At 43.0% G+C, this 27132-nt stretch overlaps 1 protein-coding gene across 3 annotated transcripts in view; it reads right to left on the minus strand.

The window, feature by feature from the left end:
- LOC308584092 (uncharacterized protein) overlaps nucleotides 1-27132 on the minus strand; it is a 153917-nt gene that overhangs the window by 88928 nt on the left and 37857 nt on the right. Inside the window, exons 1-2 of one of the 3 annotated variants that reach the window (XR_014006512.1) lie at nucleotides 13790-13857; nucleotides 12349-12465 (exon numbers count right to left, since the gene is read on the minus strand). The exons of 1 other annotated variant lie outside the window; for it this stretch is intronic. Coding sequence is in view for 1 of the 2 variants with exons in the window: in XM_081188799.1 (XP_081044925.1) it covers nucleotides 12349-12465 (117 nt within the window). In the remaining variant the exon portion in view is untranslated. Of the gene's footprint in view, nucleotides 1-12348; nucleotides 12466-13789; nucleotides 13858-27132 lie in introns of those variants that run through there. One more of the 3 variants, XM_081188799.1, reaches the window with a different exon arrangement.

A 27132-nucleotide genomic window follows, 5' to 3' on the forward strand; every position in this document is an offset into this window, starting at 1 on the left:
TGTAATTATCAATTAAAAAATGAGGATTTGGCATTCAAGAAGGATATTGACCAGAGGGGCAGAGGAGGGCTGTCAGATGATTAAGGCTCTGGAGACCAAGAGTTGCTCCTGGCGACTCATTAGATGACCTTGTTGAGGACTGGAATAACTGGCTCTTGGCAGCCATCGATGAGCTCGCGCCTAAGCGCCCTCTGCGACCCTGTCGAAACTGGGCCCCTTCGTTTACTGAGGAGCTCCAGAAAATGAAGCGGTATCTAAGACGGCTAAAGGGAGCATGGTGACGGACTCGTGACGGAGCCTCAAGAACATCTTATAGGATGCTTATGAAAGCCTATGAGATGGCTATGAAAGCTGCTAAGAAATCTTACTTTGCAGCTTCCATTGCATCCGCTAGCTCTCACCCAGCACAACTATTTAGAATAATTAGGTCAATAACGTCCTTAGAAGGACAAGCAAATTTAAGCACAAATTCAACCCACAGCTGTGAGGCATTTGCGAGCGTTTTTGCGGAGAAAGTCCTGTTGCGCCGCCGTGACCTCGCTGCCAATTTAGATACAGTGACTGAACTGGAGGCCCCTCGACTGACTTCAGGTCCAGTGTTGGACCATTTCGATCGTATACTTCCTGCTGATGTGGATAGATTCATCCAAGTTGGTAGGCCCACCGCCTGCCTCCTTGATCCGTGCCCGTCTTGGCTGATTAGGGCGTGTCTAGATGTCGCACAGTCCCCCCTGCTTGAAATTAGCAATTTGTCCCTTGCCACGGGGAAATTCCCAGGGGAACAGAAGGAAGCAGTGGTGTGTCCGCTCTTAAAGAAAACTTCACTAGATCCTTTAGACCTATCCAATTACCGCCCAGTTTCAAATCTTCCATGCCTGGGTAGGGTAATTGAGAGAGCAGTTGCTGAACAGCTTGGTAGGTTTCTGGAGGAAACATCGGTTTTAGATCCATTTCAGTCCGGTTTCCGTCCTGGTTTTGGGACTGAGACAGCTCTGGTTGCCCTAACAGATGATCTCCGTAGACAACTGGATCAAGGCGGGTCAGGACTGCTGATCCTTTTAGATTTGTCAGCAGCCTTTGACATGGTTGATCATGATCTTCTGGACCACCGCCTCACCGAAGTGGGGATACAGGGCATAGCCCGTAAATGGCTGTGCTCTTTTAACTCTGGTTGGGGACAGAGGGTGGCACTAGGGAGGGAAATGTAGTCGTGCCACTCCTTGGTGTGTGGAGTGCCGCAGGGCGCAATCCTCTCCCCGATGCTTTTTAACATCTTTAGGCGCCCCCTTGCCCAGATTGTCCGGAGTTTTGGGCTGGGCTGTCACCAATATGCTGATGACACTCAGCTCTATCTGCTGATGGATGGCCACACAGACTCAGCCCCGAACACACTTAGCAGATGCTTGGAAGCTGTGGCTGGATGGTTTCGTGGGAGCCGATTGAAACTAAATGCTTCGAAGACAGCATGGCTGGGTTGAGATGGCATGGGGATGAGGGACCAACTCCCTTCTCTTGCGGGGGCCCAATTAGTGCCATTGCCTTCTGTTAAGAGTTTGGGTGTAATCTGTGATGACTCCCTTTCCATGGAGGCGCAGGTTACAGCAACAGCCAAGGCGACATTTTTCCACCTTCGCCGCATCAAGCAGTTGGTCCCTTACCTTTCCCGCCCCAACCTGGCCACAGTGATCCATGCAACGGTCACCTCCAGGCTTAACTACTGTAATTCGCTCTACGAGGGGCTGCCCTTGAAGCTGTCCCAGACACTCCAGCGGGTGCAGAATGCTGCAGCGAGGCTCCTCACGGGGTCTCTGCCATGAGAGCATATTCACCCAGTGCTTTTTCAGCAGCACTGGCTCCCTGTGGAGTACAGGGTCAGATTTAAGGTGCTGGTTTTGACCTTTAAAGCCCTTCACAGCCTAGGACCCTCATACCTACGGGACCGCCTCTCCTGGTATGCCCCACGGAAAGCCTCAAGGTCCATAAATAGCAACACCCTAGTGGTCCCGGGCCCTAAGGAAGTTAGATTAGCTTCAACCAGAGCCAGGGCCTTTTCAACTCTGGTTCCGGCCCGATGGAACGCTCTGTCTCATGAGACCAGGGCCCTGCAGGATCTGATTTCTTTCCGCAGCGCCTGTAAGACAGAGTTGTTCCGCTCGGCCTTTGGCTTGGAGCCAGTTTGATTCCATCCCCCTCTTTCTTTTTTCTTTTCCTTTCTCCTCCTGTGATGAGGCTACATTTTAATATTTTAATGTTTCAATATTTTAATGTTGTATTTTAATTTTGTTTTTAAGTTGTATTCATTCAACTTGTTTTTATTATTGCTGGTTAGCTGCCCTGAGCCTGGCGTTGGCTGGGGAGGGCGGGGTAAAAATAAAAATAATAATTATTATTATTATTATTATTATTATTATTATTATTATTATTTGGAAGACGGCTGAAGGAGTTGGGTATGTTGAGCCTGCAAATGAGGAGATGATAGGAGATATGATAGCCATCTTCGAATAACACAAGGGCTGTCACATGGAAGAGGGAGCAAGCTTGTTTTCTCCAGCCGTGGAGGGTAGGACTCTAACCAATCAGTTCAAGTTACAAGAAAAGGGATTCTGACTAGATATATGGGGGAAAATTAATGAAAGTAAGATCCTAACCCGAGGTACTATTTCTGGGTTAGCGGAGTCTGTAACCTGAAGCGTATGTGACCCCAGGTACCACTGTAGATACTTGGGCCCCTTTCTCATTTCTGCATTTTTATTTTTATTTTACATCTGTTGTTCTTGTTTCTCTTTATTTATTATGAGTGATGGAATAAAACCACTAATTTGTATGGTGCGTGTGTTTTTTGGAGGGGCGGGTCACAAAATAGGGGAGGAGCACATAAAAATACAAGCCTCACAGAAACAAGCATATTAAGCAAAAATGAATCCAAAAGTACAGACCAGAAGAAAAGGAAAAGGAAAAGATACTTTCTTTGTAGGTACAGTGGTACCTTGGTTCCAAAATGCCTTTGTACTCAAACAACTTGCAACCCAAATGCTGCAAACCTGGAAGTAAGTGTTCCGGATGGCGAACCTTTTTCAGAAGCCAAAGGTGCTCCGTTTTGAGTGTGTGATCGACTGATTGTGTGACTGCAGTACATTGTTTATTGCTTTCATTTTATGGATCAATGGTCTCGTTAGATAGTAAAATTCAAGTTAAATTGCTGTTTTAGAGGTTGTTTTCAGAAGTTTGGAATGGATTAAACCATTTTGCATTACTTTCTATGGGAATGTGTGCCTTCATTTTTGAACGCTTTGGCTTTGGAATGGACTTCCGTAACAAATTAAGTTTGAGAACCAAAGTACCACTGTACTGCAATTGCAGTTGCATCATACTGCATTAAAGCAAATCTCCTAAACAACATTCCGCTTCCTTTCCATCCAGGTGCCGTGAACATGGCAGCTGATTCTGTGAGATGACGGGAAATCTGTTAATTGATATGGAATTGGAAAAACTGCACCCGAAGTACAGCGCACGTTGTGATTGTTTGAGAAAGGGTGTTCTTTAGGTAAATCCCAGGAAGTTCTCCAAGTTGAATAAATTGCCTAGGATGAGTTATGAAAAAGGGGGCGTGGACGGTTCAAATGCTGACAGCTGCAGGAAATACCTGTTTGCAGCATTTCCCACTCAGATGCACAAATGTGTGTTTCAGCATCTTTTTGGCAAGGCAAAACTATAAGTAGAGAGAACCTCCTTGTTCCATTGAAACTTGACTTCCTTCTGCCTTGGAACGTCTTCCCTTGGGCAGAGATCTGAGAGACAAATCCAGCCATGAGGTTCCTTTACCTGAGCTTTGCTCTGGTCTTCATCTTCTTCCACGTTGTTGCAGGTAAGAGGGCACAGGGAGGGAGTCCCAGGTATTTCCCCATCCAGAAACCTTGAAGAACTGTTGTGTGTCAGTGTAGACCATTCTCTCTTATGTGTAGTATAATTCTTTATTATTCCCCCCCAAACATATTCACAATGATATTCCCATCAAATAGTCACATTGTTTCATAAATTGACTTCCTACCCCCACAGAGAGCCCAGTGTAGTGTAGTGGATAAGAGCAGTGGACTCGTAATCTGGTGAACTGCGTTCGCTTCCCCTCTCCTCCACATGCAGCTGCTGGGTGACATTGGACTAGCCACACTTCTCTGAAGTCTCTCAGCCTCATTCACCTCACAGAGTGTTTGTTGTAGGGAAGGAAGGGAAAGGAGAATGTTAGCCCCTTTGAGACTCCTTCGGGTAGTGATAGAGCGGGTATCAAATCCAAACTCCTCCTCCTCCACCACTTCTTCAATGTTTCTACTCAAACACTTTCTACTGCATTATATCTTTATCTATATAAAAAAAAATTCTGTACTAAAGTTATTTTATTATTTTTCCTCCACGGCTTTTATCCTGCCCACAATTTCATCTGACTACAATTTCTTTTTTAAGTCCACAAAAGGCCTCCATTCTTCCATTCATCATTGTGATATCTTAATTTCTGTGCATATAATATTCTAGCTACTGTACATAAATAGTTTCAGGCTTTTTGGGAATAGCCCATTTCAACATTTTCTTCATTTCATTATATATTGTTTTCCCAAAACCTTTAGCTTATTTGCATGTCCACCACATATAGAAGAATGAGCCATCTATTTGCTTACATTTCCAACATTTACTTCACACATTTTTATACATCTTGGCCAGTTTATTTGGCATTCAATAAGACCTGTACCTCATTTTAAAATGATTTTCTATAAGTGTATAAGCAGTAAATTTCATTTCCTTTTTCCATGACTTCTTTTCCAAGATTGATGCAAATGATAGATCATTTTGGTCATACTTCTTGATATTCTATAAATTGGGCAAAGTCGGAATTGCTTCCTGAAAGTAAAGGTGTCTTTATTGATTCAGCTAAGAATTATCAGTTCCATATTTGCAGAGAATCAATTAGATATTTAGGTATAACCATACCAAAGGATATCACCCAACTAGCCGTATGTAATATAAACAAAGTACCTAATGAGGTTTCTTTATATAGTGATAGAATTACAGAATCAGAGAATCGGAAGGGACCCCAAGGGTCATCTACTCCATCCCCCTGCAATGCAGGAATCTAAGCTAAAGCATCCCTGACAGATGGCCTCCCAACCTCTGCTGAATAACCTCCAAGGAAGGAGCGTCCACAACCTCCTGAGGGAGACCATTCCACTGTTGAACAGGTCTTACTTTCATTAATTTCCCCCCATATATCTAGTCAGAATCCTTTTCTTGTAACTTGAACCAATTGGTTAGAGTCCTACCCTCCAAGGCAGGAAAAAACAAGCTTGCTCCCTCTTCCATGTGACAGCCCTTGACATGGCTATCATATCGCCTCTCAGTCTCCTCATTTGCAAGCTCAACATACCCAGCTCCTTCAGCCATCTTCCACATAAGGTTCGGTCTCCAGAGCCTTGACCATTGGACAGCCCTCCTCTGCTCCTCTGGTCAAATTGATAATCACATTTTTAGTAAGGATATTCTTGGAGTTGCAGAACCCCATAGACATTTCCTAATTAAGGAATTCCTTTTCTGGAAATATTTACTACATATATGACCTGGGATTCTACTCACACTATAGATTATTCTGAGAATAATGTTCGTTTGAGAGTATTAACCCTTCCGCACAAGGGCAGGTTAAATGACTCCCATCTATGAATATATAAAGAAAACTCATCGATTACTTTGGTTAAATTACATGCTACAAATTCAGTAATATCCATTGGTATGAGTATACCTAAATTTCTAAATGACCCTCTGCAAATATGGAACTGATAGTTCTTAGCTGAATAAAGTCACTGTTACTTATATGAAGCGATACCGACTTTACCCAATTTACAGAATATCTTGAGCAGGGCTAGCATTGGCTGTCCTCCGAAGTCTCTGTGCACCGGCAACCGTAACAGAAGATCCGGAAGTAAATTTGGCAAACGGTTGGTTCAGTTGTTTCTGGAATCCAGGTTTCAGTTCTGTTCAGTGTTTCTAAGCTATGACACACCGGAAGGTCGCCCATTTTATTGGAATTTCGGGCAGACAACCAAACATTAGCACAGGGAACATGGATGGATTGTTAGATAACAAAATCTCAGACCCTCCAACATTCTGCCAGTTAAACTTGAGACTTGCGCCTTTCAGTGCCATACTCCCGGGTAAATGAGCTGGGGCTTCCCCTCTTCAGCCCCCGGTTGTTGTTGTCTCCTTCTCCTCCAGTGGGGGCAGCATTGGGCAGAGGAAGAATGGCGAATGGGTCCAGTGGGGGCAGCCTGACCTGCATCACCAGCAGCTCCCCCTCCTCCTCTGCTTCCATCATTTGTCTTTGTTTTTTTTTCCATGCATAATTTTTATTAATTTGCGTAGTACAAAATACAAAATACAAAAAAAAATCAATTCTCATTTTCACAGGCTTTTGGTATGACTTCCTTCAACCTTTCCACAAATCATCCGTTATAATCTTTATGAGGGTTCGCATTTCCTGTTTTATATTGCCATTATTCATCACAGCATATCCTTTGTCTTTAATGTATTTTCTAAACATTCCATTTATCTGGAAGTAGTGCAGCCAATCATAGACTTTCTCTTTGACCTGATTATACGGCTTCATTTTCCACTTTCCTTCTTCTTTCATTAACAGTTGTTCATAAGTGGCCCAATTATTTCTCATGTTAATCTTTCTAACGCTCATGACTTCTAGTGGCGATAGCCAATGGGGTGTTTTAGGTTCTAACATATCTCTATTCCTCTCCCATACCTCAATCAGTGGGCCTCTAAAGATGTGATTTTCGAAGCCCCTGTGCACTTTTTTCTTCTCCTGCCACAAATAGGCGTGCCACCCGAATCTGTTGTTAAATCCCTCTAGGTCTAGCACTTCCTTGTCTTCCAATTTTATCCATGTTTTAACCCAGCATAGGCATGACGCCTCATAATATAATTTCAGATCTGGCAGGGCAAAGCCCCCCCTCTCCTTCACATCTGTCAACAATTTAAATTTTATTCTTGGTTTCTTGCCCTGCCAGACGAATTTTGAGATCACTCTCTGCCATTCTTTAAATAACTTTGTACCTTTGATTATGGGGATATTCTGGAACAAAAACAACACTTTAGGGAGTACACTCATCTTGATTGTGGCTATTCTGCCCCAGAATGACAGTTTCAGCTTGCCCCACACTTCAATATCTTTCTTAATTCCTTTCCATACTATCTCATAATTGTTTTTAAATAAGTCTATGTTTTTTGGCGTTACCCATATTCCTAGATATTTTACCTTTCTGACCACCTCTATCTCCGTTTCATTTTGTAGTTCTTCTATTTTATCTATATCCATATTCTTTACTATAATTTTTGTTTTTCTTTTATTTAATTTGAAGCCGGCCACTTTTCCAAATTGGTCAAATTCTTCGAGTACCTCTTTTATTGAATCTATTGGATCCCCCATTGTTACGACCAGATCGTCTGCGAATGCCTTGATTTTGTATTCGTTCTGCCCAACTGTTACTCCTTTTATCCCCTTGTTTTCTCTTATTGAGTTTAGGAGGACTTCTAACACCATTATAAATAACAGTGGGGACAGTGGGCATCCCTGTCTTGTTCCTTTTGCTATTCTAATTTCTGTTGTCTTCACATTATTTATTATCAGTTTTGCCTTTTGTTCCGTGTAGATTGCCTTTACCCTATTAAAGAATTCGGTGCCGACCTCCATATGTTCCAATTGTTTCAGCAGGAAGTCCCAGATTATGTTATCGAATGCTTTCTCTGCGTCCACGAACAACAGCAAGCCTTGTTTATCACACCTATCAGATAAATATTCTATAATATTTACTACATTTCTTGTATTGTCTTTCATTTGCCTGCCCGGCAAAAAGCCCGCTTGATCTTTGTGTATGCTTTCTACCAATATATTTTTTAGTCTCCTTGCCAAAATCCCTGCGAAGATCTTATAATCTATATTTAATAGGGAGATCGGTCTGTAGTTTTTGATCTGCTTTAAATCCGAATCCTGTTTGGGGATTAATGTAATTAATGCCTCCTTCCATGTCTCTGGTATTTCTCTTTCTTTAAGGATGTTATTCATTACTTCTTGCAGTGGAGTCAGCAAAACTGACTCCATTTCTTTATAATAGCTACCAGTGAACCCATCTGGGCCTGGGGCTTTCCCTTTTTTTAGTTCCTTTATGACTTCTTTTATTTCTTCTGCCTCGATTAAGGCACTCAGTTTGTCTTTCTCCACTGTCGAGATCTTTTTTATATTCTTCCCTTTTAGAAATCTTTCTATTTTTCTCAAATTATTCCTTTCACTATTTTTATAGAGTCCTCTGTAGAAGTCCAAAAAGGCCTTCCTTATTTCCTTGTGGTTATTTATCTCTTCTCCCTCCACTTCAATTTTATTTATTGTATTCTGTTCCTTCCTTTTTTTAAGCTGCCAAGCCATTAGCCTTCCTGATTTGTTTGCAAATTCGAAGCTCTTCTGTCTTAGTTTTTTGACCTTCCATTCTATTTCCCTATTTATCAGCATTGCAAACTGGGATTGTAAAACCTTGATATTTTCTTTTACTCTCTTATTTTTGGGGTTTTTAGTCAATTTTTGTTCATTGTCCAATATTTGCTGTAAAATTTCTTTTTTCCCTTTCTCTCTTTTTTTGTTCTTAATTGCACTCTGTTGAATGAAGAAACCCCTCATCACCGCCTTGCCTGCATCCCACACCACCTTTATTTTTGTATCTTTACCTAAATTGTCCTCGAAATATTCCTTTAGCCTTTTCTGAGCTTTCTCTACAATCTCTGAGTCATCTAACAGGTAGTCTTTCATTTTCCATCTATATGTTCTTTCTTCCAGCCCTTTCAATTCCATTTTTATTGGGTTATGATCCGAAATCGTTTTGGCCTGGATCTCCACCCGTATAACTCTTGAGACTAATTCTGCCGAGGTCCATATCTGATCTAATCTCGAGGATGAATCATTAGGTTCTGAGTGGTAAGTATATTGTTTTTCTAGAGGGTATTTAAATCTCCAAATATCCACCAAATTGCAGTTTTGAACCAATGAGAAGAAGGTTCTGGGTAGCTTCCCTTCTTTACCCCTTCCTTCTCTTAGTCTGTCCATGTCTAGGGACACCACACCATTCATATCTCCCAATAATATTATTTTCTGATCAACATATTCAGATAGCTTTTTTTCTAACATTCTGTAAAACTCCGATTTATTGTCATTTGGTGCGTATATCCCCACTATTATTAGGTTTTCTCCTTGCCATTTAATTTGAACTGCTATTATCCTCCCTTCTTCATCTTTGAAGATTTGTTGTGCTTCAATTTGCTTTTTAATATAGATAACCACTCCCCTTTTTTTATTTTTATCCGACGATACAAATTCGTTTCCCAATCTTTTATTGATCAGAACTCTTTTATGTTTCCTCGCTATGTGGGTTTCTTGTAAACAGATAATATCTAAACATTCTTTTTTAAAGATATACTCAATTTTATTCCTCTTTTTCTTATCATTCCTCCCATTAATATTCCAGCTCCAAGTCTTTAGCGCCATAGTAATTGTGTTTACGAAAAACTGCTTCCTCTCTTTAAACTCTTCCCGCTCCCCCCTCCTCCTCTTCCTCCTCCTCTTCCTCTTCCTCTCCCTCTGTCCTCTCTGTCTCTTCTTCTGAGTCTTTCCTTCCTTCTGCCTCCTCACTTTTATCTTCTTCTTTTTGTATTTTCAGTTCTTTATATCTTCTTAAAAATTTACCGGTCTCTTCTGGAGTTGTCAATTTTTGCCTCTTACTCCTATAAGTAAAGGAGATTCCTTCAGGGAACTCCCATTTAAACTCTATGTTGTTCCTCTTCAGAGTCTGAACCAGTTCTTTATATGGGTCTCTGCGTTTTAACAGCCTGACTGGGATGTCTTTGAAAATTATTACATAATTCCCATCAATGTTCAGCATTTTCCCTCTGTTTTTTTGCAGAATCCTATTCCTCATTTCCTTTTCTTTAAATGTAATTAAACAATCTCCTGTAAATTTTTTATTTCATAGCTTCTGTAATTCCAGGATGTCCCAGTTGAATCAGAACTGTTGATGGATAATCACTCTAGTCTTGACATCAGGCATAGTTGACGTGTGACCCTCCAATTGTTGTTGGACTACAATTCCGATCATCCATGAACTGCAGTTCCCACAAGCCCTGGTTTATTTTGCGTGAGTTGAAGCTAAAGGGAGAGGGGGAGGAAATTATAAGCAGCATGAGGATGAGCTAAGCGCGCTCAAGGTAGCCACCGACACTACCTCCCCGCCCCCCAAAAAAGATACTCTTTCCTCAGTCCATTTCTGAGCCTCCTGCCCCAACCTGGTTTCCTAACATTGTTTCTCCTTTCCACTGCTGATTCTTTCTCCTCCCTTGAGTCTTCCTAACTAGTCAATAATTGCATTGTGGAAGTGTACCTGAAGGAGCATATCTACCCTCATCATTCAGCCCGGAAACGGAGGTCCACCTCCAAGGACCTTCTGGCATTTCCTTCATTGGGAGAGGTGAGGTTACAGGGAAGCAGGCAGAGGGCCTTTTAGGTAGTGGTGACCAAGGAACTAAGGGCAACGGCACCAGCGTGGTATTAGTCTAAGACCTGGGAGACATGGGCTCATGCGAGAAAAAGATGTATATTGCATTGAGTTCCTTGGGGAAAGTTGGGAGAGAAATGTCTAAACAAACAAATTGAAAGTGGCATGGATATGTGTTCCTATGTGTTGAACTTTAGATATCCTTTCCTGCTTGTATTATATTTTAATTGGCATCTGCAATTACACTTGGCTATGTTATGAATTAATGTATGTAAACTAAAGTTGAAAAGAAAGACCCAGATCAATGATTGAATCTGGGATCTTGATCACTAGGCAGCAATAGCCCTTCCTGACTCTTCAGTCCCACCTCCCCCTGGCACCTCCCTGAGTTCCTTCTTTCATTCTCAAAATCCCAGAAAACACCCTTCAGAAAATTCCGAGTCCTACTCAGAGTACACCCATAGAAATCAATAAACCTGATGTGCCTTCAGGAGCATTAAATACCACTCTCAGTGACCTATGGGCACCCACAAGGCAGTGGCTCCTGAATAATCAGCTCCATTTAGGTCATGGCTCCAGTCTGGGTTGAGTTCAGCCTATCCCACCCGTGTTCACATAACCAACTGGGCAGCAGAACCCCAGCTCTGCCTGGGTGCATGAAAACACATTGGCTGCAGTTATCTCCTCCTGGGACTCGGGGATGAGAACTTCAGTCAAGAGGAATCTTGGGCAGATATGATGCGCTTCCACCGGAGGTGGGTCATATTTAGTCATAAATGCTTTTTTTAAAAATGGGAAAAAATACAATTTTAGATTTGCAGGTTAATATGTGTTTAATTAGAGGATCATCAGAGCAAACTGATCTTTGTTTCATTGTTTGCTTCACAAATGGATTGATCAGGCCCACTTCCACAAGCAAAGATCCAGAAGAATCAGCGTAGCCATCAGGCGTTCACACTGATGGATGTGGGCTGCTCACTGATGTCACTCGAGGGCACAGCATTGTGCATTGAAGCCACAGTAAGCTGGAAGAGTTAGACCAGATGGGCAGCGTTTGGTGATTCCCTTCTGGCAGAACCCCACTTTTCCTCTTACATTGATTATTGTCCTGAATAAAAGAAAGAAGGAAACCTGTAATCAATTGCACTTTCATGAGCCTGGATTCGGATTGCTCACCTTCAGGAGATGAGGGAGGATCATAGAATTGTCGTGTTGGAAGGACTCAATGGAACATTTAAGGAATCTGTAGCAGAAAGGAAGAGGACATGCAGGCCCAGCCCCAGAAGAGCTCTCAGAGGAATTTGCTAGATCAATGCCGACATCCCCTGGCCCATCCTGGATATCAGGATGGGCCGCTGGCAGCTGCTGACTTTGAGGACTCCATCACAGGCTAGAATAGATCTATTAAATTATTTCTCATCTCCAGCCTCAGATTGCAGTTGCTTTTCAATTCATTTCTCCAGTATTTCTAAGAGGCAGAATGAACTATCACCATTGTGTGTATCTGAAGAAGTGTGCATTGCACACGAAAGCTCATACCAAGAACAAACTTACTTGGTCTCTAAGGTGCTACTGGAAGGAATTTTTTTATTATGTTTTGACTACGGCATACCAACACAGCTACCTACCCGTAAGTATCACCATTGTTGGCATTCAAGAATTCCTCTCCTGGGAAAGTGCAGAATGAAATGGGACTCTAAAAACATCTAAAAATAGGGTTAATATACCTTGAACGTATTACCACCAAGTCATGGATACAACTTGCTCCTACAGCAGCGTGCATTAGGACCACAGGGGATGTTTGTAATCTCTCCAAAGGCACAATTTGCAGTGATTGGGCCCTGGCAAAATCCTCCGAAGAGTCCACACAATAGAGGTAGACCTGTGCAAAAGAGAGGGAAGTAGATTTTCATCATTTGAGAGAACTCCTTGTGCAATACAGAAACGTTAATTTGACGGGCGTTTTGTTTTGAGCCTTGCAATAGCACTTCAAAATAAATTGTCATTATTTGAAAGGACTTCTTGTGCAAAACATAAACATTCATTTGACTGATGTTTTGTTTTGAGCATTGGACTAGCACTTCCAAGTATGAGAGCCTGAGGTCCTGGACCTGGAAATGGGAGACCAGCCTTTAAATCCAGCCTCATCATGAGGCTCACATAGTGGCCTTGGGCCTCTCTGGGTCGTTGTGAGGATTAAATTAGGAAGATCCACAGAAGGCATCTTGAACTCCATGGAGAAAAAGGTAGGAGATAATTGCAATGAGTAAATACATATTCAAAGCCTTCTGTAACAGCACATCAGGATTATTATGTCCCATAATACCCATGGGGAGATCGAGGCTGAGAGTGAAAGCCTGGTTTACCCGAGGCCAGCTGGTGAGCTCAGGGTAGAGTTTTACAGATTTGGATTGTCAGGCACGGGAAGTCTTGATTTGACTGATGCTCCGGTCAACATCATCAATGTTACATAGAATGGTTGATATGGGGGGGGGCATCTTACCGGTCCACATGGGCTTACCGTCCGGAAGGTCCTCGTTCGAATCCCCATGATCGGTTGAGTTCCCGTTGCTCGGTCCCACCTCCTGTCCACCTAGCAGTTCGAAAGCATGTCAAAGTACAAGTTTATAAATAGGTACTGCTGCAGCAGGAAGGTAAACAGCGTTTCCGTGCGCTGCTCTGGTTTTGTCAGAAGCGGCTTAGTTATGCTGGCCACATGACCTGGAAAAACTGTCTGCAGACAGATGGGGGCTCCCTCAGTCAGTAAATTGAGAGGAGCGCAGCCACCCCAGCGTTGTTCGTGACTGGACTTAACTGTCAGGGGTCCTTTACCTTTACCTATTTGGTTATATATATATATATATTTACTGCATATTTATCTCTTTTGTGAAAACAAAACAACTCAATGGATATCACTTACCCAAGCAGCAGATTCCGTTGCTGCCACAGGAGACCCCTATAATTTGTCCATTGGCACAGTTTCTAGTTGCTGGGAATTGGCAAGTTCCTCCTAATAGTTCACACAGCAAATCTTGCCCTGTGTAAAAGAGAAGGGAAATAAATTCGTTTCAAGGGGGCAAAGGGGTTGCCAACTACTTTTTTTCCCAAACTAGAACCCTGCATATTTAATGGGATGACCAACTTTTACAGGCTTCTGCTGCCTCTCAACCTGCTAACTACTGTTTCATTGGCCAACATCATCTTACCGGTCCTCCTGGGCTTGCCGTCCGGAAGGTCCTCGTTCGAATCCCCATGATCGGATGAGTTCCCATTGCTCGGTCCCAGGTCCTGCCCACTTAGCAGTTCGAAAGCATGTCAAAGTGCAAGTTGATAAATAGGTACTGCTGCAGCGGTAAGGTAAACAGTGTTTCAGTGCGCTGCTCTGGTTTTGCCAGAAGCGGTTTAGTCATTCTGGCCACATGACCTGGAAAAACTGTCTGAAGACAGACGGGGGCTCCCTCAGTCAGTAAAGCGAGAGGAGTGCACCAGAGTTGTTCGCGACGGGAATTAACTGTCAGGGGTCCTTTACCTTTACCTTTATATATATATTTATTTACTGCATATGTATCTCTTTTGTGAAAACAAAACAACTCAATGGATATCACTTACCCAAGCAGCAGATTCCGTTGCTGCCACAGGAGATCCCTGTAATTTCGGCAACATTAGCAAGGGTCAGATCGGTCCTCCTTCTTTGCAAACACTCCAGCTGATTCCTGAACCTTGTAAGGGTGCTGACACTCAGCTGCACCCAGCCACTTGGGTGGCACATAAATCATAACATTATGATGATTATTATTACTGCTCCTGGGATTTTTTCTGCACAGCTGAAAAGCCTATATCTTGCAGGTTGTTAATGCAAGGAGAGAAAAATTAGCAGATAATGCACCCACAGACCCACATAAATGGCAACTATGTCAGCCTTCATTCCATTCTACTGAAGGTTGCCCCTTTGCTTTCAACATCTGCCAATCAGAATTACTGCTGTTCTGAGCTTCAGAAATACCTTGCCACTTGCGCCCTCTCTGAGAATGTTTTTTTCTGTAATCTTCCCAGTAGTGTTGCCAATGTGTTTTGCTCAGCTCACACCCAAATGTGCTGGCTATAGTCATTCTCAGCTACCAGCCAGGTGAGGAGGGGGTAAGGCCCACCCATTTGGCTAGGGGCACCATCTCTTCATAGGGTATAATGATGGGGTCCTGAGGTGGCAACTGTGGGCATTCTTTAACAAAGAAACTTGCTGGGTTAGGTCTACAATGGAATCCTTCATCAGATATTTACTCGGCAGATGAAAGTGATGGACTATATGACACTGGCTGAGATGACAGGCAGAATCCGTGACCAACGTAAAGAGATGGTGGAAGAAGAATGGAAAAAATTTAAGAGCTATCTTAAGGACTACTACAAACTCAACGAATGTTAAAATGTTGTGGTTGCTAGAAGTAACAGGGTACAGGGATACAAGGTTAGATGATAAAGGAGGACTAAGATGACAGAGATTAGAAAGTAACAACTGGGAGTTGCTAGTTCAAATATGGACATTGGGATGCAAAGAGGGGGGGTATGGGGAAGTCCAAGAAAAGAGGTTCATGAAAATATCTTTGAAAGTATTTTGTATGTTTGTTTTGTTTTGTGTTTGTTTGCTCTTTTTTAAAAAATGCTGTAAAACCAATAAAAATTTATTAAAAAAAAAAACAGATTGGTCCTCCTTCTCTGCAGACACTCCAGCTGATTCTTGAACCTTGTAAGGGTGCTGGCACTCAGCTGCACCCAGCCACTTGGGTGGCGTATAAATCATAAAAGTATGATGATGATGATTACTGCTCCTGGGATCTTTTCAGCACAGCTGCCAAACCGAAATTTTACAGGTTGCTAATGGAAGGGGAGAAAAATGAGCAGATAATGCACCCACATACCCACATAACTGGCCACTAAGTCAGCCTTCCTTCCATTCTACTGAAGGTTCCCCTTTGCTTTCAACATCTGCCAATCAGAATTACTGCTGTTCTGAGCTTCAGAAATACCTTGCCTCTGAGACTGGTATTTTCTGTCATCTTCCCAGTAGTGTTGCCAATGTGTCTAGCTCAGCTCACACCCAACTGTGTTGGCTATAGTCTTTCTCGGCTCCCAGCCAGATGCTGTGCTGGCTATAGTCTTTCTCGGCTCCCAGCCAGATGAGAAGAGGGTAAGGCCCACCCATTTGCCCAGTGGGCACCATCTCTTAATTGGCTATGCTCATGGGATCCTGAGGTGGCAGCTGTGGGCATTCTTTAACAAAGAAACTTGCTGGGTTAGGTCTACAATAGAATCCTTCATCAGATTTTTACTCTTCATAGATCCAAAACCTCTGGAATTAGGAAGGACTTGGGGATCATGGACACTAACGTTTCCAAATTCACAGCAATATAAATGACCACCATGGAACATGCCTTCTTGCTCATTCTGCATCCTGAACATTTCTGCTTTTGCAAAAGCCATGTATTCAATTTCAATATTAAATATATTGTTAAATACTTTCCTCCTCCACCACCCCTTTTTAAGCAGCCAGATAGAATAGGGAGCAGCCAATTCATACTGTTGTTCCACCTACAGCAGTTTCTCAGGGTCTCTGGCAGGGGACATACCTGGGATTCAAGCTGAGACCTTCTGCATTTCCAGCAGCTACTCCCTTCCTGTGCCCTCTTACCTGCAACAACATGGAAGAGGATGAAGACCAGAGTTAAGCTCAGGTAGAGGAACCTCATGGCAGCAGTTTCCTCTGAGATCTCTGCCAAAGGGAAGGCACTCTAAGGCAGAAGGAATTGGAGTTTGGATGGAGCAAGGAGGTTCTCTCTACTTATATTGTTGCAGTGCAAAATCCGGTAACTGTCAGCATAGCATCTGAACCCTCCAGGCCCCTTTCTCGTAAATCATCCTAAGCCATTTATTTATCTTGCACATCATCCTAAGATTTACCCACACAATCACCTTTCTCATATATTGACAATCTGTTCTGTGCTCCAGGCTACAAACAGGTATTTCGTGCAACTCTCAGCATCCAAACTCTTCTCTCTTAACTCATCCTATGCAATTGATTCATCTTGGAGAACTTCCTAATATTTACCTGCAGAACAGCCTTTCTCCTGCTCTTTTCTTTCCATATCAGTTAACAGATTTCCTGTCGTCTCACAAAAGCTGTTGCCAACTTCACAGAGCCTGGATAGAAAGGAAGTGGAATTTTGGGTAAGAGCTGAGCTGTAATGCAGTTTGATACAACCTCTTTGGATTGGACTGTTCAGTTTGACTGCAGTAGTCACACCTACCAAGAAAGAATCTTTTCAGTGTGCTTTTCTCCTAGTCTGTACCGTTTGGATGCATTTAGCTTAACATGCTTGTTTTTGTGATTCATGTAGTTTTATGTCCATTGCCGCCATTATAGGCTTCCCACACAAACACCCACATAAATCAATGACTTCATCCCATCATTCATAAGTTATAAACACAAGCAAGAACAAGAAATGTAAGAATTAACAAAAACAAAGAAACCACCAAGAAGATATAAGGAGACATCATCATCATCAGAACTTTATTAGCAAAGCCAACAGGCCACAGCTATACAAGAGTTAAAAAATAAAATAGGATAAACATGAAAAGGGGATAGAAACAAACAAAAGGAGGTCCGTCAGATGAACAAGTCTGTCACTCAGATGGTGGCCCTCAGTTTCACAGCTCTCTCGATGTACCTTGCGACCTTCTCTGTTGTCTGACTATCCGTATCAGATAAGAGAAAGAACAGCATAATATCTTGTGGACGGCTGGGGTTGAGGAGAATGAGTGAAGTAATAATCTCATTCCTTAGGTCTTTATAAAGGGGGCAGGATAGGAGGACGTGGGACACTGTTTCCGTGTTACCATCTCTACATGGGCAGAGTCGTTTTTCAAATGGAGTCTTTTGGTAACGACCTTCGAGTACAGCTGAGGGAAGAACATCCCATCTAGCCAATGTAAAGGCGCGTCTGTATTTTGGGATGGTTAGTTTAAACAGATATGAAGCTGGGAAGTCAAAGTGGGAGGGGGGAAAGTAAGTATACCATGGGCACATTTTCTTTAAAATAGTCAGGTTGTTTTGCCGTTCAATGTCTTTCAGGCGCTAGCTTTGCTTTAATGAGGCCCAACAAAGAAACCACCAAGAAGATATAAGGAGACAACTGTGAGCAGAAACATTGTTTAAATTGTTTTGATCAGTTGTACTCTGCTTTTCAGTCAAAAGGTTCCCCGAGTGGCTTATGTACAATTTAAAAAAGAAAAAAGAAACATGGCACAGGAAGGGAAAAGGGAAACAAAAACCTGAACTGCTTACCAATTTGTAGACAAGAGTCAGCTTGACCTCCAGCAAAAGCAGATGCCATGAGCCCTACTTCCTATCTCTTCCCCAGAGACAATCTGGTGGAGTGGTCCATTTGGAGGTCCATCATTCCTGCAATGCTTGCATCTCCCATACTTTCCTTCTTTGGAGGTTTATAAGCAGAGGTTGGATGGTCATCTGTCATGGATGCTTTAGCTGAGATTCCTGACAGAAGCCAGCCATCACAAATGGCACAGTTTAGCATAAAATAAAGACACAGAGAGCCAGCAATATTTTCAGGATGGTATGAGCAGGTCCTTTCAAACTTCTCTCCTCTACGGTATCTTTTATTATCCTTTGTTCTCTCCTCTGGCATGGCTGTTTGCCAATGTCTCACGTTACCTACATCCGGTCATGGCTTTTACCCACCCATTCCTATATAAGGTTATGCACTTAATACACTGCAAGGCACGGACATGCAGGTCACCGAGGTCAGCGAGGCACCAGGTGGCGCTACAAGCCTTTGCCATGATTCATGGCTCCCACATGCCCTCTTCATGGCTCCCACATGCCCTCTTTTTATATATGTCATATATGTCAGTACCAATACGGTTATATCGAGCGTGATAGGCGACTCTTGTGAGGCCAGAAGCAGGCCGCTGATGGGAGAACCATGCAGTACATATAGAGATTAAAGAAGGAATACATTGGATACAGCAACACAAAATAATGCAAATAATTAATATTAGGATCACTAAAATCAATAAATGTCGAAGCCAACTCCCATCTGGAAGCCAAGAATATAAGAATTCTGATTCCAAGCTGCATGGTAGGCTTCCTTTCTAGTTTATTAGCCATGCGCTGGTGTCACTCCTATAGCACTGAGATTGGTCACTGTATGTTCCTGTAAGAGAACAAGAGCTATTAAAAGTGAAATTCAATGTATATTGACAGTTTGGATATATGCCCCATGATTCTTTCCCCTCTTTAATTTGAAAACAAATGGGGGCAGGCTCATGGAGGGTCAATTGTACTGGAGGCCAAAAAGATTGCTTAGGGGATATAACATTTGTAAATTGAAAAGATCCATTGACAGGCACACCATGAAGCATTATGCCTGAATGACTGGCAAAAGGGGGCATGTGCATATACAACCAACATTTAGAAGCATGTAATAAACCGGTAATAATAATCATATCTTGTACAAAAATACTATCCCTCCATATCTTATGATAATTTTCTCCCCTAAAAGTCTTATTCAACAACGCTGTTCTTCTAGTTCAAAAGTGGCTGAGCCGTGTATGCTGCCAGCCAGAGTAGGAAGCTGACAACAGCAGCTTGCCAGCTGATAAGGTGAAATATGGTGGTTTCAACTGGACTGGGTCGTCTGCTTCTCTTCCTTGTATAACGGTGCAGCAAAGGATGGCAAGGCAGATGGTGAGGAAGGCAAACACTGCCAGATGCAGCTCATGTGCAGCACCTCTAGGTGGCGCATGCGGAAAGGTTTCAATGCTTCACCCACAAAATGTTGACAAAGTGTAGGGGAGTTCCGCATGCCTTGAGGCAGGACAACCCACTGATATCGCTGGGTGGGCTGCAAATGGTTATATACTGGAAATGTAAAAACAAACCGTTCCCTGTCTGCTGGAGCCAGTGGGATGAAGATGGTTCAATGTGGCCGAAAGTCAATTGTTCAGAAATAAGCTGTTCAGAACCAAGCTGGTGCCGCTGCTGTGGATTTTTCTTTTGGTAAAGGCCACTGTTCTACCCCCACTGGGGTATCGGTGATCCTGGTTTGCCACACTGGAAACTAGTTGTATCGGTGGCTACAGGCTGGTTTTCATTTAGCGCTGCTGCCAGCAGATGAGCCTTGTGGGTGGCTGTACCTACAGACTGACAAATGTGAAGCATGGCTGCTGTGTCTGTGGCAGGATTGTGTATTATTGGTCGTAACGCAACCTTACAATCCTCATTGGCATTTTCAAAGGCCAATTGTTTGATAATTATTTGTTTGGCTTCAGGATTTTCAATTTGGCGACTCACTGCTATAAGCAGCCTGTCCATAAAGGAAGAATATGATTCTCTTGCCTCTTGCCTGATTGAACCCCACCTTGATTGAATGATTTTCTCATTGCTTGTTTAGCAGCAAGAGCGGTGTCCCTCAATAAGATTTGCAGCAGTGTGGCTTGCACTGAAGCTGGAACGAAGGGACCACGCCCATCATGGCATCTATGACGTCTGCGAGGGTAATATTTGGATTATTTCCTCTGATTTGTTGTAACAAAGCCAGAGCATAAGCACGGCAGGCGATTTCCCATTCATGGGCAAACAATACACCAGCTGATGGGGGTAACACTGTATGGGCCAAAAGCTTGATGTCCTCTGGAACCAAGAGCTGGGCTAATGTGGCTTCTAAAAGCGCCTGCGTATATGGGGCTTGGAGTCCATAGGTCTTTACTGACTGCTGCAGCTTTTCAAGATCTTAAAGTCAAACGGTTGGTGTTGGGCTTGGGTGCCTGCCGGGGCACCAGCAGGGGGCACAATAACAGGGAATGCCATAGTATCCTGAATTAAGGAACAGGCAAGGACTGCACGTTGAAAAGGGGTATCTGGTTCTGCCGCTGAAAGAGTAGGATCATTGCCAGCCAGACCACGGTATTTTTGCAGGATTGGGTCCTCTGGTGAGGAACTGTAGTCTGGAGGTTTGGGGTCTGGGGCTGCTGGCAAGGCAAGTATTGGAACAGACGCTAACACAGCAGGCTGGACTAAAGAAGCTGGAGGTTGTGTTGGCAATGCAGCCATGGAGATATTTTTTGGTGATAAAGAGCCCATGGTGTAACGAACCTTGCACCATGCATTTAGAATCCGAATACCAATGCTGGGGTGCCCATGAAAATGTGCACCAATCTTGTCCCAATGTTTTAATTCCCAAGTCCCATCTGCAGGAAACCAGGGGGAATGCTCCTCGACGGCCAGAATAAGCTGTATCAAATCACCCTCCGGAACTTCCAATTTGTTGGAGGAGAGGAGAAATTTTAAGTCTTTTAAAAATTTCTGTTGGGGAGTAGACAAAGAGCTGCCCATTTTTCTAAAATCAAGATAAAAGGGATCTAACTCACCGGGATCCTTTTGAAATGTGCAGCGCTTGCAACCCTTGCCAGGCGTGGTGAGCCGATGATATCCGTTGCGTGGATCGAAAAACCTCACACGGTTTTCTTTTAAAAGCCTCACACATATTCTTTTAGTCAGCCTCACACGGGGCACCACTTGACGGAAGCCAGCCGTCACAAATGGCGCAGTTTAGCATAAAATAAAGACACAGAGAGCCAGCAATATTTTCAGGATGGTATGAGCAGCTCCTTTCGAACTTCTCTCCTCTCCGGTATCTTTTATTATCCTTTGTTCTCTCCTCTCGCATGGCCGTTTGCCAATGTCTCACGTTACCTACATCCGGTCATGGCTTTTACCCACCCATTCCCATATAAGGTTATGCACTTAATACACTGCAAGGCACGGACATGCAGGTCACCGAGGTCAGCGAGGCACCAGGTGGCGCCACAAGCCTTTGCCATGACTTCATGGCTCCCACAGATCCCTGCATTGCAGAGGTTGGAGTAGATGAGCCTTCGAGTCTCTTCATGAGAAATGTTGCTTTTTCAGATGGTTTTTTCAGAATAAATAGTGCTTTTAATTATTGCTTTTTTGTAAAGGTCATAAGGCCATAAGGATGCAACAATTAGGGATTTTTTATCCGGGGGCCTCTTAACATAATTTGTATTTGGGGGTTATTTATAGGGTCCTTTATCTTTAGGATCTTCTGGTTTAAGAACTCTAGCAAGAAGAACAGATGTTTGCATGCTTCACTAAGTTTCTGCTTGGAACCTAGACATGAAACCTGCTTTCACCTGTAGCTAAAAACAACTTGTGGTTAAAAGGGATTGTGAGGGAGTCTGACAAACAGGGGAATTTTAGGATTGTAATCAGGCAGTCGTGAAATCTGTGACCTCTGCGCACAGAGGAGGGGCTTGCGCTCGGACAACACATGTGTTCTGTTGAAATGAGGTGTGCCTGCTTTGGTCACCCATCCTGCAAATACTTTTTTTTGTGATCACTAAAATAAATTTATGCTGCTTCATCAAGTTTGCTCACAATTAAATTCAAGGGTCCCAACCGGCACCTGTGTTTTTATATCTCACCCCTTCCAACACTGCAATTCTATCATTCTATGATTCTAAGAAGATTTGTTCCCAGGGGCTATGAGTAATCTGTGATTAAATACATGTGAAAACAGTAGTGATGCCCTTTGGCTGAGGGAACTGCTCCTGTTGTTGAAGAGCAGGGGAAGAAGTTTCATTTTACTGTCATTTATATCTCACCTTTTCCTCCATGGAGGTCCTGGTGACTTTCTTACCTTCCTTATTCAATCCTCACAACAACCCTGTGAGGTAGGTAAGGCTGAGAGTGAGTGATTGGCCCAAGAACACCCAGTAAGCTTTGTGGCTAAGGTGGGAGTGGAAGGCTGGTCTCCCAGGACCCTCTAAGCACGACATCAGCCTGCCTCTCATACTTTAAAACGCTATTCCAATGCTCCAAATGAAATGTCGTCCGTCAAATTCATGGTTTTGCTTTGCACAAGAGGTCATCTCAAATAATGGCAATTTACTCCCCTCTCTTTTGCACAGGGTATCGTCATTTCTGCGGGGAAAGTGGCAGGATTTTGCAAGTTCCCCTAAAGTGCAAGCTGTAGCTATGGATATTTGCCATGGACCTCTGTCATGGTAATAAATTCAGCTGTCCAGGTAAGTGATATCCATTGAGTTGGTGGTCCCACTCAGGTGGGAATGTTTGTTCATTCTCAATTCTGATTTTCTGATCTACACTAATGCTTAAATGAAGATGCAGAATCTAGAAGTGCTGCATCGGAACTGAATCTAACTTTGTACTTCTAAATATAGAGTTCATATGCCCTGAGTATATTATCCACTATTCTGATCCAGAAACTGATCCGTGACTATTTCCTTTAGTTCAAGCAAAGCCCTGCTTCTGCTTCCTCTTGTGAAGATGTAGAGTGTAGATCAGGAAATCAGGATTGAAAATGAGTGACTTCCGGGTTAGCGCGAACGACAAATGGCGGATTCCCTCTGAGCTACTCTAGTTTCTTCATCTTCTTTTAAGCATCAGAGCCTCAAGGTTTTCATCTGCCCACAAGGAGTTTTGGTACTGCCGATGTTCCTATGAATGTGAACTGTGCAGATTGCATTTCCCATGGGCAGTAAAAACTGGTGGCTCAGATCTAACTGTACAAAATTTTAAGACAACCCTCTGTAAGTGAGCATGAGCCAGCTGTCTGCTGCTGCTGAAAGAACACAAATGTCATTTGGCAACAAAGAGTTCCATTTCATTCTGAACTTTCCAGACCTCACCTGAAGTGCAAGAATACACCATAAAATCCAGCAGAATAGGAGCTAGTATTGGAGCCTCAGCTTCACGATCTTTCCTTCCAGTGAGCACTCACGGCTGATTTCCTTAAGAATGGAGAGGTTTGATCTTCTTGCAGCCCATGGGACTCTCAAGAGTCTCCTCCAGCACCATAATTCAAAAGCATCAATTCTTCAGCGATCTGCATTCTTTATGGTCCAGCTTTCACTTCCATACATCACTACTGGGGAAACCGTAGCTTTTACTATACAGACCTTTGTTGGCAAGGTGATGTCTCTACTTTTTAAGATGCTGTCAAGGTTTGTCATTGCTTTTCTCCCAAGAAGCAGGCGTCTTTTAATTTCGTGACTGCTGTCACCATCTGCAGTGATCATGGAGCCCAAGAAAGTAAAATCTCTCACTGCCTCCATTTCTTCCCCTTCTATTTGGCAGGAGGTGATGGGACCAGTGGCCATGATCTTCGTTTTTTTGATGTTGAGCTTCAGACCATATTTTGCGCTCTCCTCTTTCACCCTCAATAAAAGGTTCTTTAATTCCTCCTCACTTTCTGCCATCAAGGTTGTGTCATCTGCATATCTGAGGTTGTTGATATTTCTTCCGGCAATCTTAATTCCGTCTTGGGATTCATCCAGCCCAGCCTTCTGCATGATGAATTCTGCATATAAGTTACCATAGTTTTCGCTCTATAAGATGCACCAGACCATAAGACGCGCCTAGTTTTTGGAGGAGGAAAACAAGAAAAAAAATATTCTGAATCTCAGAAGCCAGCACAAGAGGGATCGCTGCGCAGTGAAAGCAGCAATCCCTCTTGTGCTGGCTTCTGGGATAGCTGCACAGCCTGCATTCGCTCCATAAGACACACACACATTTCCCCTTACTTTTTAGGAGGGAAAAGGTGAGTCTTATAGAGCAAAAGAAAAAAAAAAAGCAGTAAATAAGCAGGGAGACAATATACAGCCTTGTCGTACTCCTTTCCCAATTTTGAACTAATAAGTTGTTCCATATCCAGTTCTAACTGTAGCTTCTTGTCCCACATAGAGATTTCTCAGGAGACAGATGAAGTGATCAGGCACTCCCATTTCTTTAAGAACTTGCCATAGTTTGCTATGGTTGACACAGTCAAAGGCTTTTGCATAGTCAATGAAGCAGAAGTAGATGTCTTTCTGGAACTCTCTAGCTTTCTCCATAATCCAGCGCATGTTTGCAATTTGGTCTCTGGTTACTCTGCCTCTTCTAAATCCAGCTTGCACTTCTGGGAGTTCTCGGTCCACATACTGCTCGAGCCTTCCTTGCAGAATTTTAAGCATAACCTTGCTAGCATGTGGAAAAGCAGAGTACAACTGATCAAAAGAATTTAAACAATGTTTCTACTAACAGGTTTCTCCTCTCATCTTCTGGGTGTTGTTCTTGGTTGTGCTTATAACTTATGAATGATGGGATAAAGTAATTAATGTGGGTATGGGGGGAAGCATATAATGGGGGCAATGTACATAAAACTTTATGCATCACAATAGCAAGCATGTTAAGCAAACTGCAACCAAAAAGGTACAGACCAGGAGAAAAGCACACTGAAAAGATTCTTTCTTGGTAGGTATGGCAACTGCAGTCAAACTGAACAGTCCAACCCAAAGAGGTTGTATCAAACTGCATTACAGCCGAGCTCTTACCCAAAATTCCACTTCCTTTCTATCCAGGCTCTGTGAAGTTGGCAACAGCTTTTGTGAGATGGCAGGAAATCTGTTAACTGATATGGAAAGAAAACAGCAGGAGAAAGGCTATTCTGCAGGTAAATATTAGGAAGTTCTCCAAGATGAATCAATTGCATAGGATGAGTTAAGAGAGAAGAGTTTGGATGCTGAGAGTTGCACAAAATATCTGTTTGTAGCCTGGAGCACAGAACAGATTGTCAATATATGAGAAAGGTGATTGTGTGGGTAAATCTTAGGATGATGTGCAAGATAAATAAATGGCTTAGGATGATTTAAGAGAAAGGGGCCTGGAGGGTTCAGATGCTATGCTGACAGTTACCGGATTTGGCACTGCAACACTATAAGTAGAGAGAACCTCCTTGTTCCATCCAAACGCCACTTCCTTCTGCCTTAGAGTGCCTTCCCTTTGGCAGAGATCTCAGAGGAAACTGCAGCCATGAGGTTCCTCTACCTGAGCTTTACTCTGGTCGTCATCCTCTTCCATGTTGTTGCAGGTAAGAGGGCACAGGGAGGGAGTAGCTGCTGGAAATGCAGAAGGTCTCAGCTTCAATCCCAGGTATTTCCCCTGCCGGAGACCCTGAGAAACTGCTGTAGGTGGAACAACAACATGTATTAGCTGCTCCCTATTCTATCTGGCTGCTTAAAAAGGGGTGGTGGAGGAGGAAAGTATTTAACAATATATTTAATATTGAAATTGAAATTGGATACATGGCTTTTGCAAAAGCAGAATGTTCAGGATGCTTAATGAGCCAAAAGGCAGCTTCCATGGTGGTCATTTATATTGCTGAGAGTTTAGAAGATTTAGTGTGCAGGGAGACAGTGCTCCTGAAGGTAGGAGTCTATCAATTGATGAAGATGATCATCCAAATGTCATAGACCAAATGGAGCAAACAGCACGCAGACCTAGTGGTGGGAGGAAAAAATCCTTAAATAAGAGACACCGGGGAATGATTAATGGACTTCAATGTCTGTACACTAATGCACAAAGCATGGGAAATAAACAAGATGAGCTTGAGCTCTTGGTACAGCAAACTAAATATGACATAATAGGCATCACTGATCTGGTCCTAATCAATGCTGATGACCTGGTTAGTGGGGTAGAAGTGGAAGGATCATTAGGTGCGAGTGATCATGCTCTTCTGAAGTTTACTATACAGCGGAAAGGAGCAGCCAAGCATACTAGGACTCAATTTCTTGACTTTAAGAAAGCCGACTTCATAAAACTTAGGGAAGTGCTGGGTGAGATCCCATGGACAGTAATACTAAAAGGAAAGGGAGTTCATGGTGGTTGGGAGTTTGTTAAGAGGGAGATAGTAAAAGCACAACTTTAGGCAATACCAATGAGACGGAAACATGGAAGGTACCTAAAGAAGCCAGGGTGGCTATCTAAAGAACTTTTAACTGAGTTAAGATTAAAAAAGGATGTGTACAAAAAATGGAAAAGGGGAGAAACCACCAAAGAGGAATTCAAACAACTAGCCAGCATGTGTAGACACAAAGTCAGAAAAGCTAAAGCACAGAATGAACTCAGGCTTGCTAGAGAGGTTAAAAGCAACAAAAAAGGCTTTTATGGGTATGTTCGTAGCAAAAGGAAGAACAAAGAAACAGTGGGGTCACTCAGAGGAAAAGATGGTGAAATGCAAACAGGGGACACAGAAAGGGCTGAACTCCTTAATGCCTTCTTTGCCTCAGTCTTCTCCGATAAAGAAAACAATGCCCGACCTGAATAATTTGGAGCAAATGATTCAGCAGAGGAAACACAGCCCAGAATAACTAAGTAGATAGTACAAGAATACTTGGCTAGTTTAGATGTATTCAAGTCTCCAGGGCCAGATGAACTGCATGCAAGAGTATTAAAAGAACTGGCAGATGTGATCTCAGAACCATTGGCAGTCATCTTTGAGAATTCCTGGAGAACAGGCGAAGTCCCGGCAGACTGGAGGAGGGCAAATGTTGTCCCTATTTTCAAAAAGGGAAAAAGAGAGGACCCAAATAATTACCGCCCAGTCAGTCTGACATCAATACCAGGGAAGATTCTGGAGCAGATCATTAAGCAAACAGTCTGTGAGCACCTAGAAAG

This window comes from Podarcis bocagei, assembly GCF_964188305.1.
Source record: "Podarcis bocagei genome assembly, chromosome: 3".
NCBI classification, from domain to species: Eukaryota; Metazoa; Chordata; class Lepidosauria; order Squamata; family Lacertidae; genus Podarcis; species Podarcis bocagei.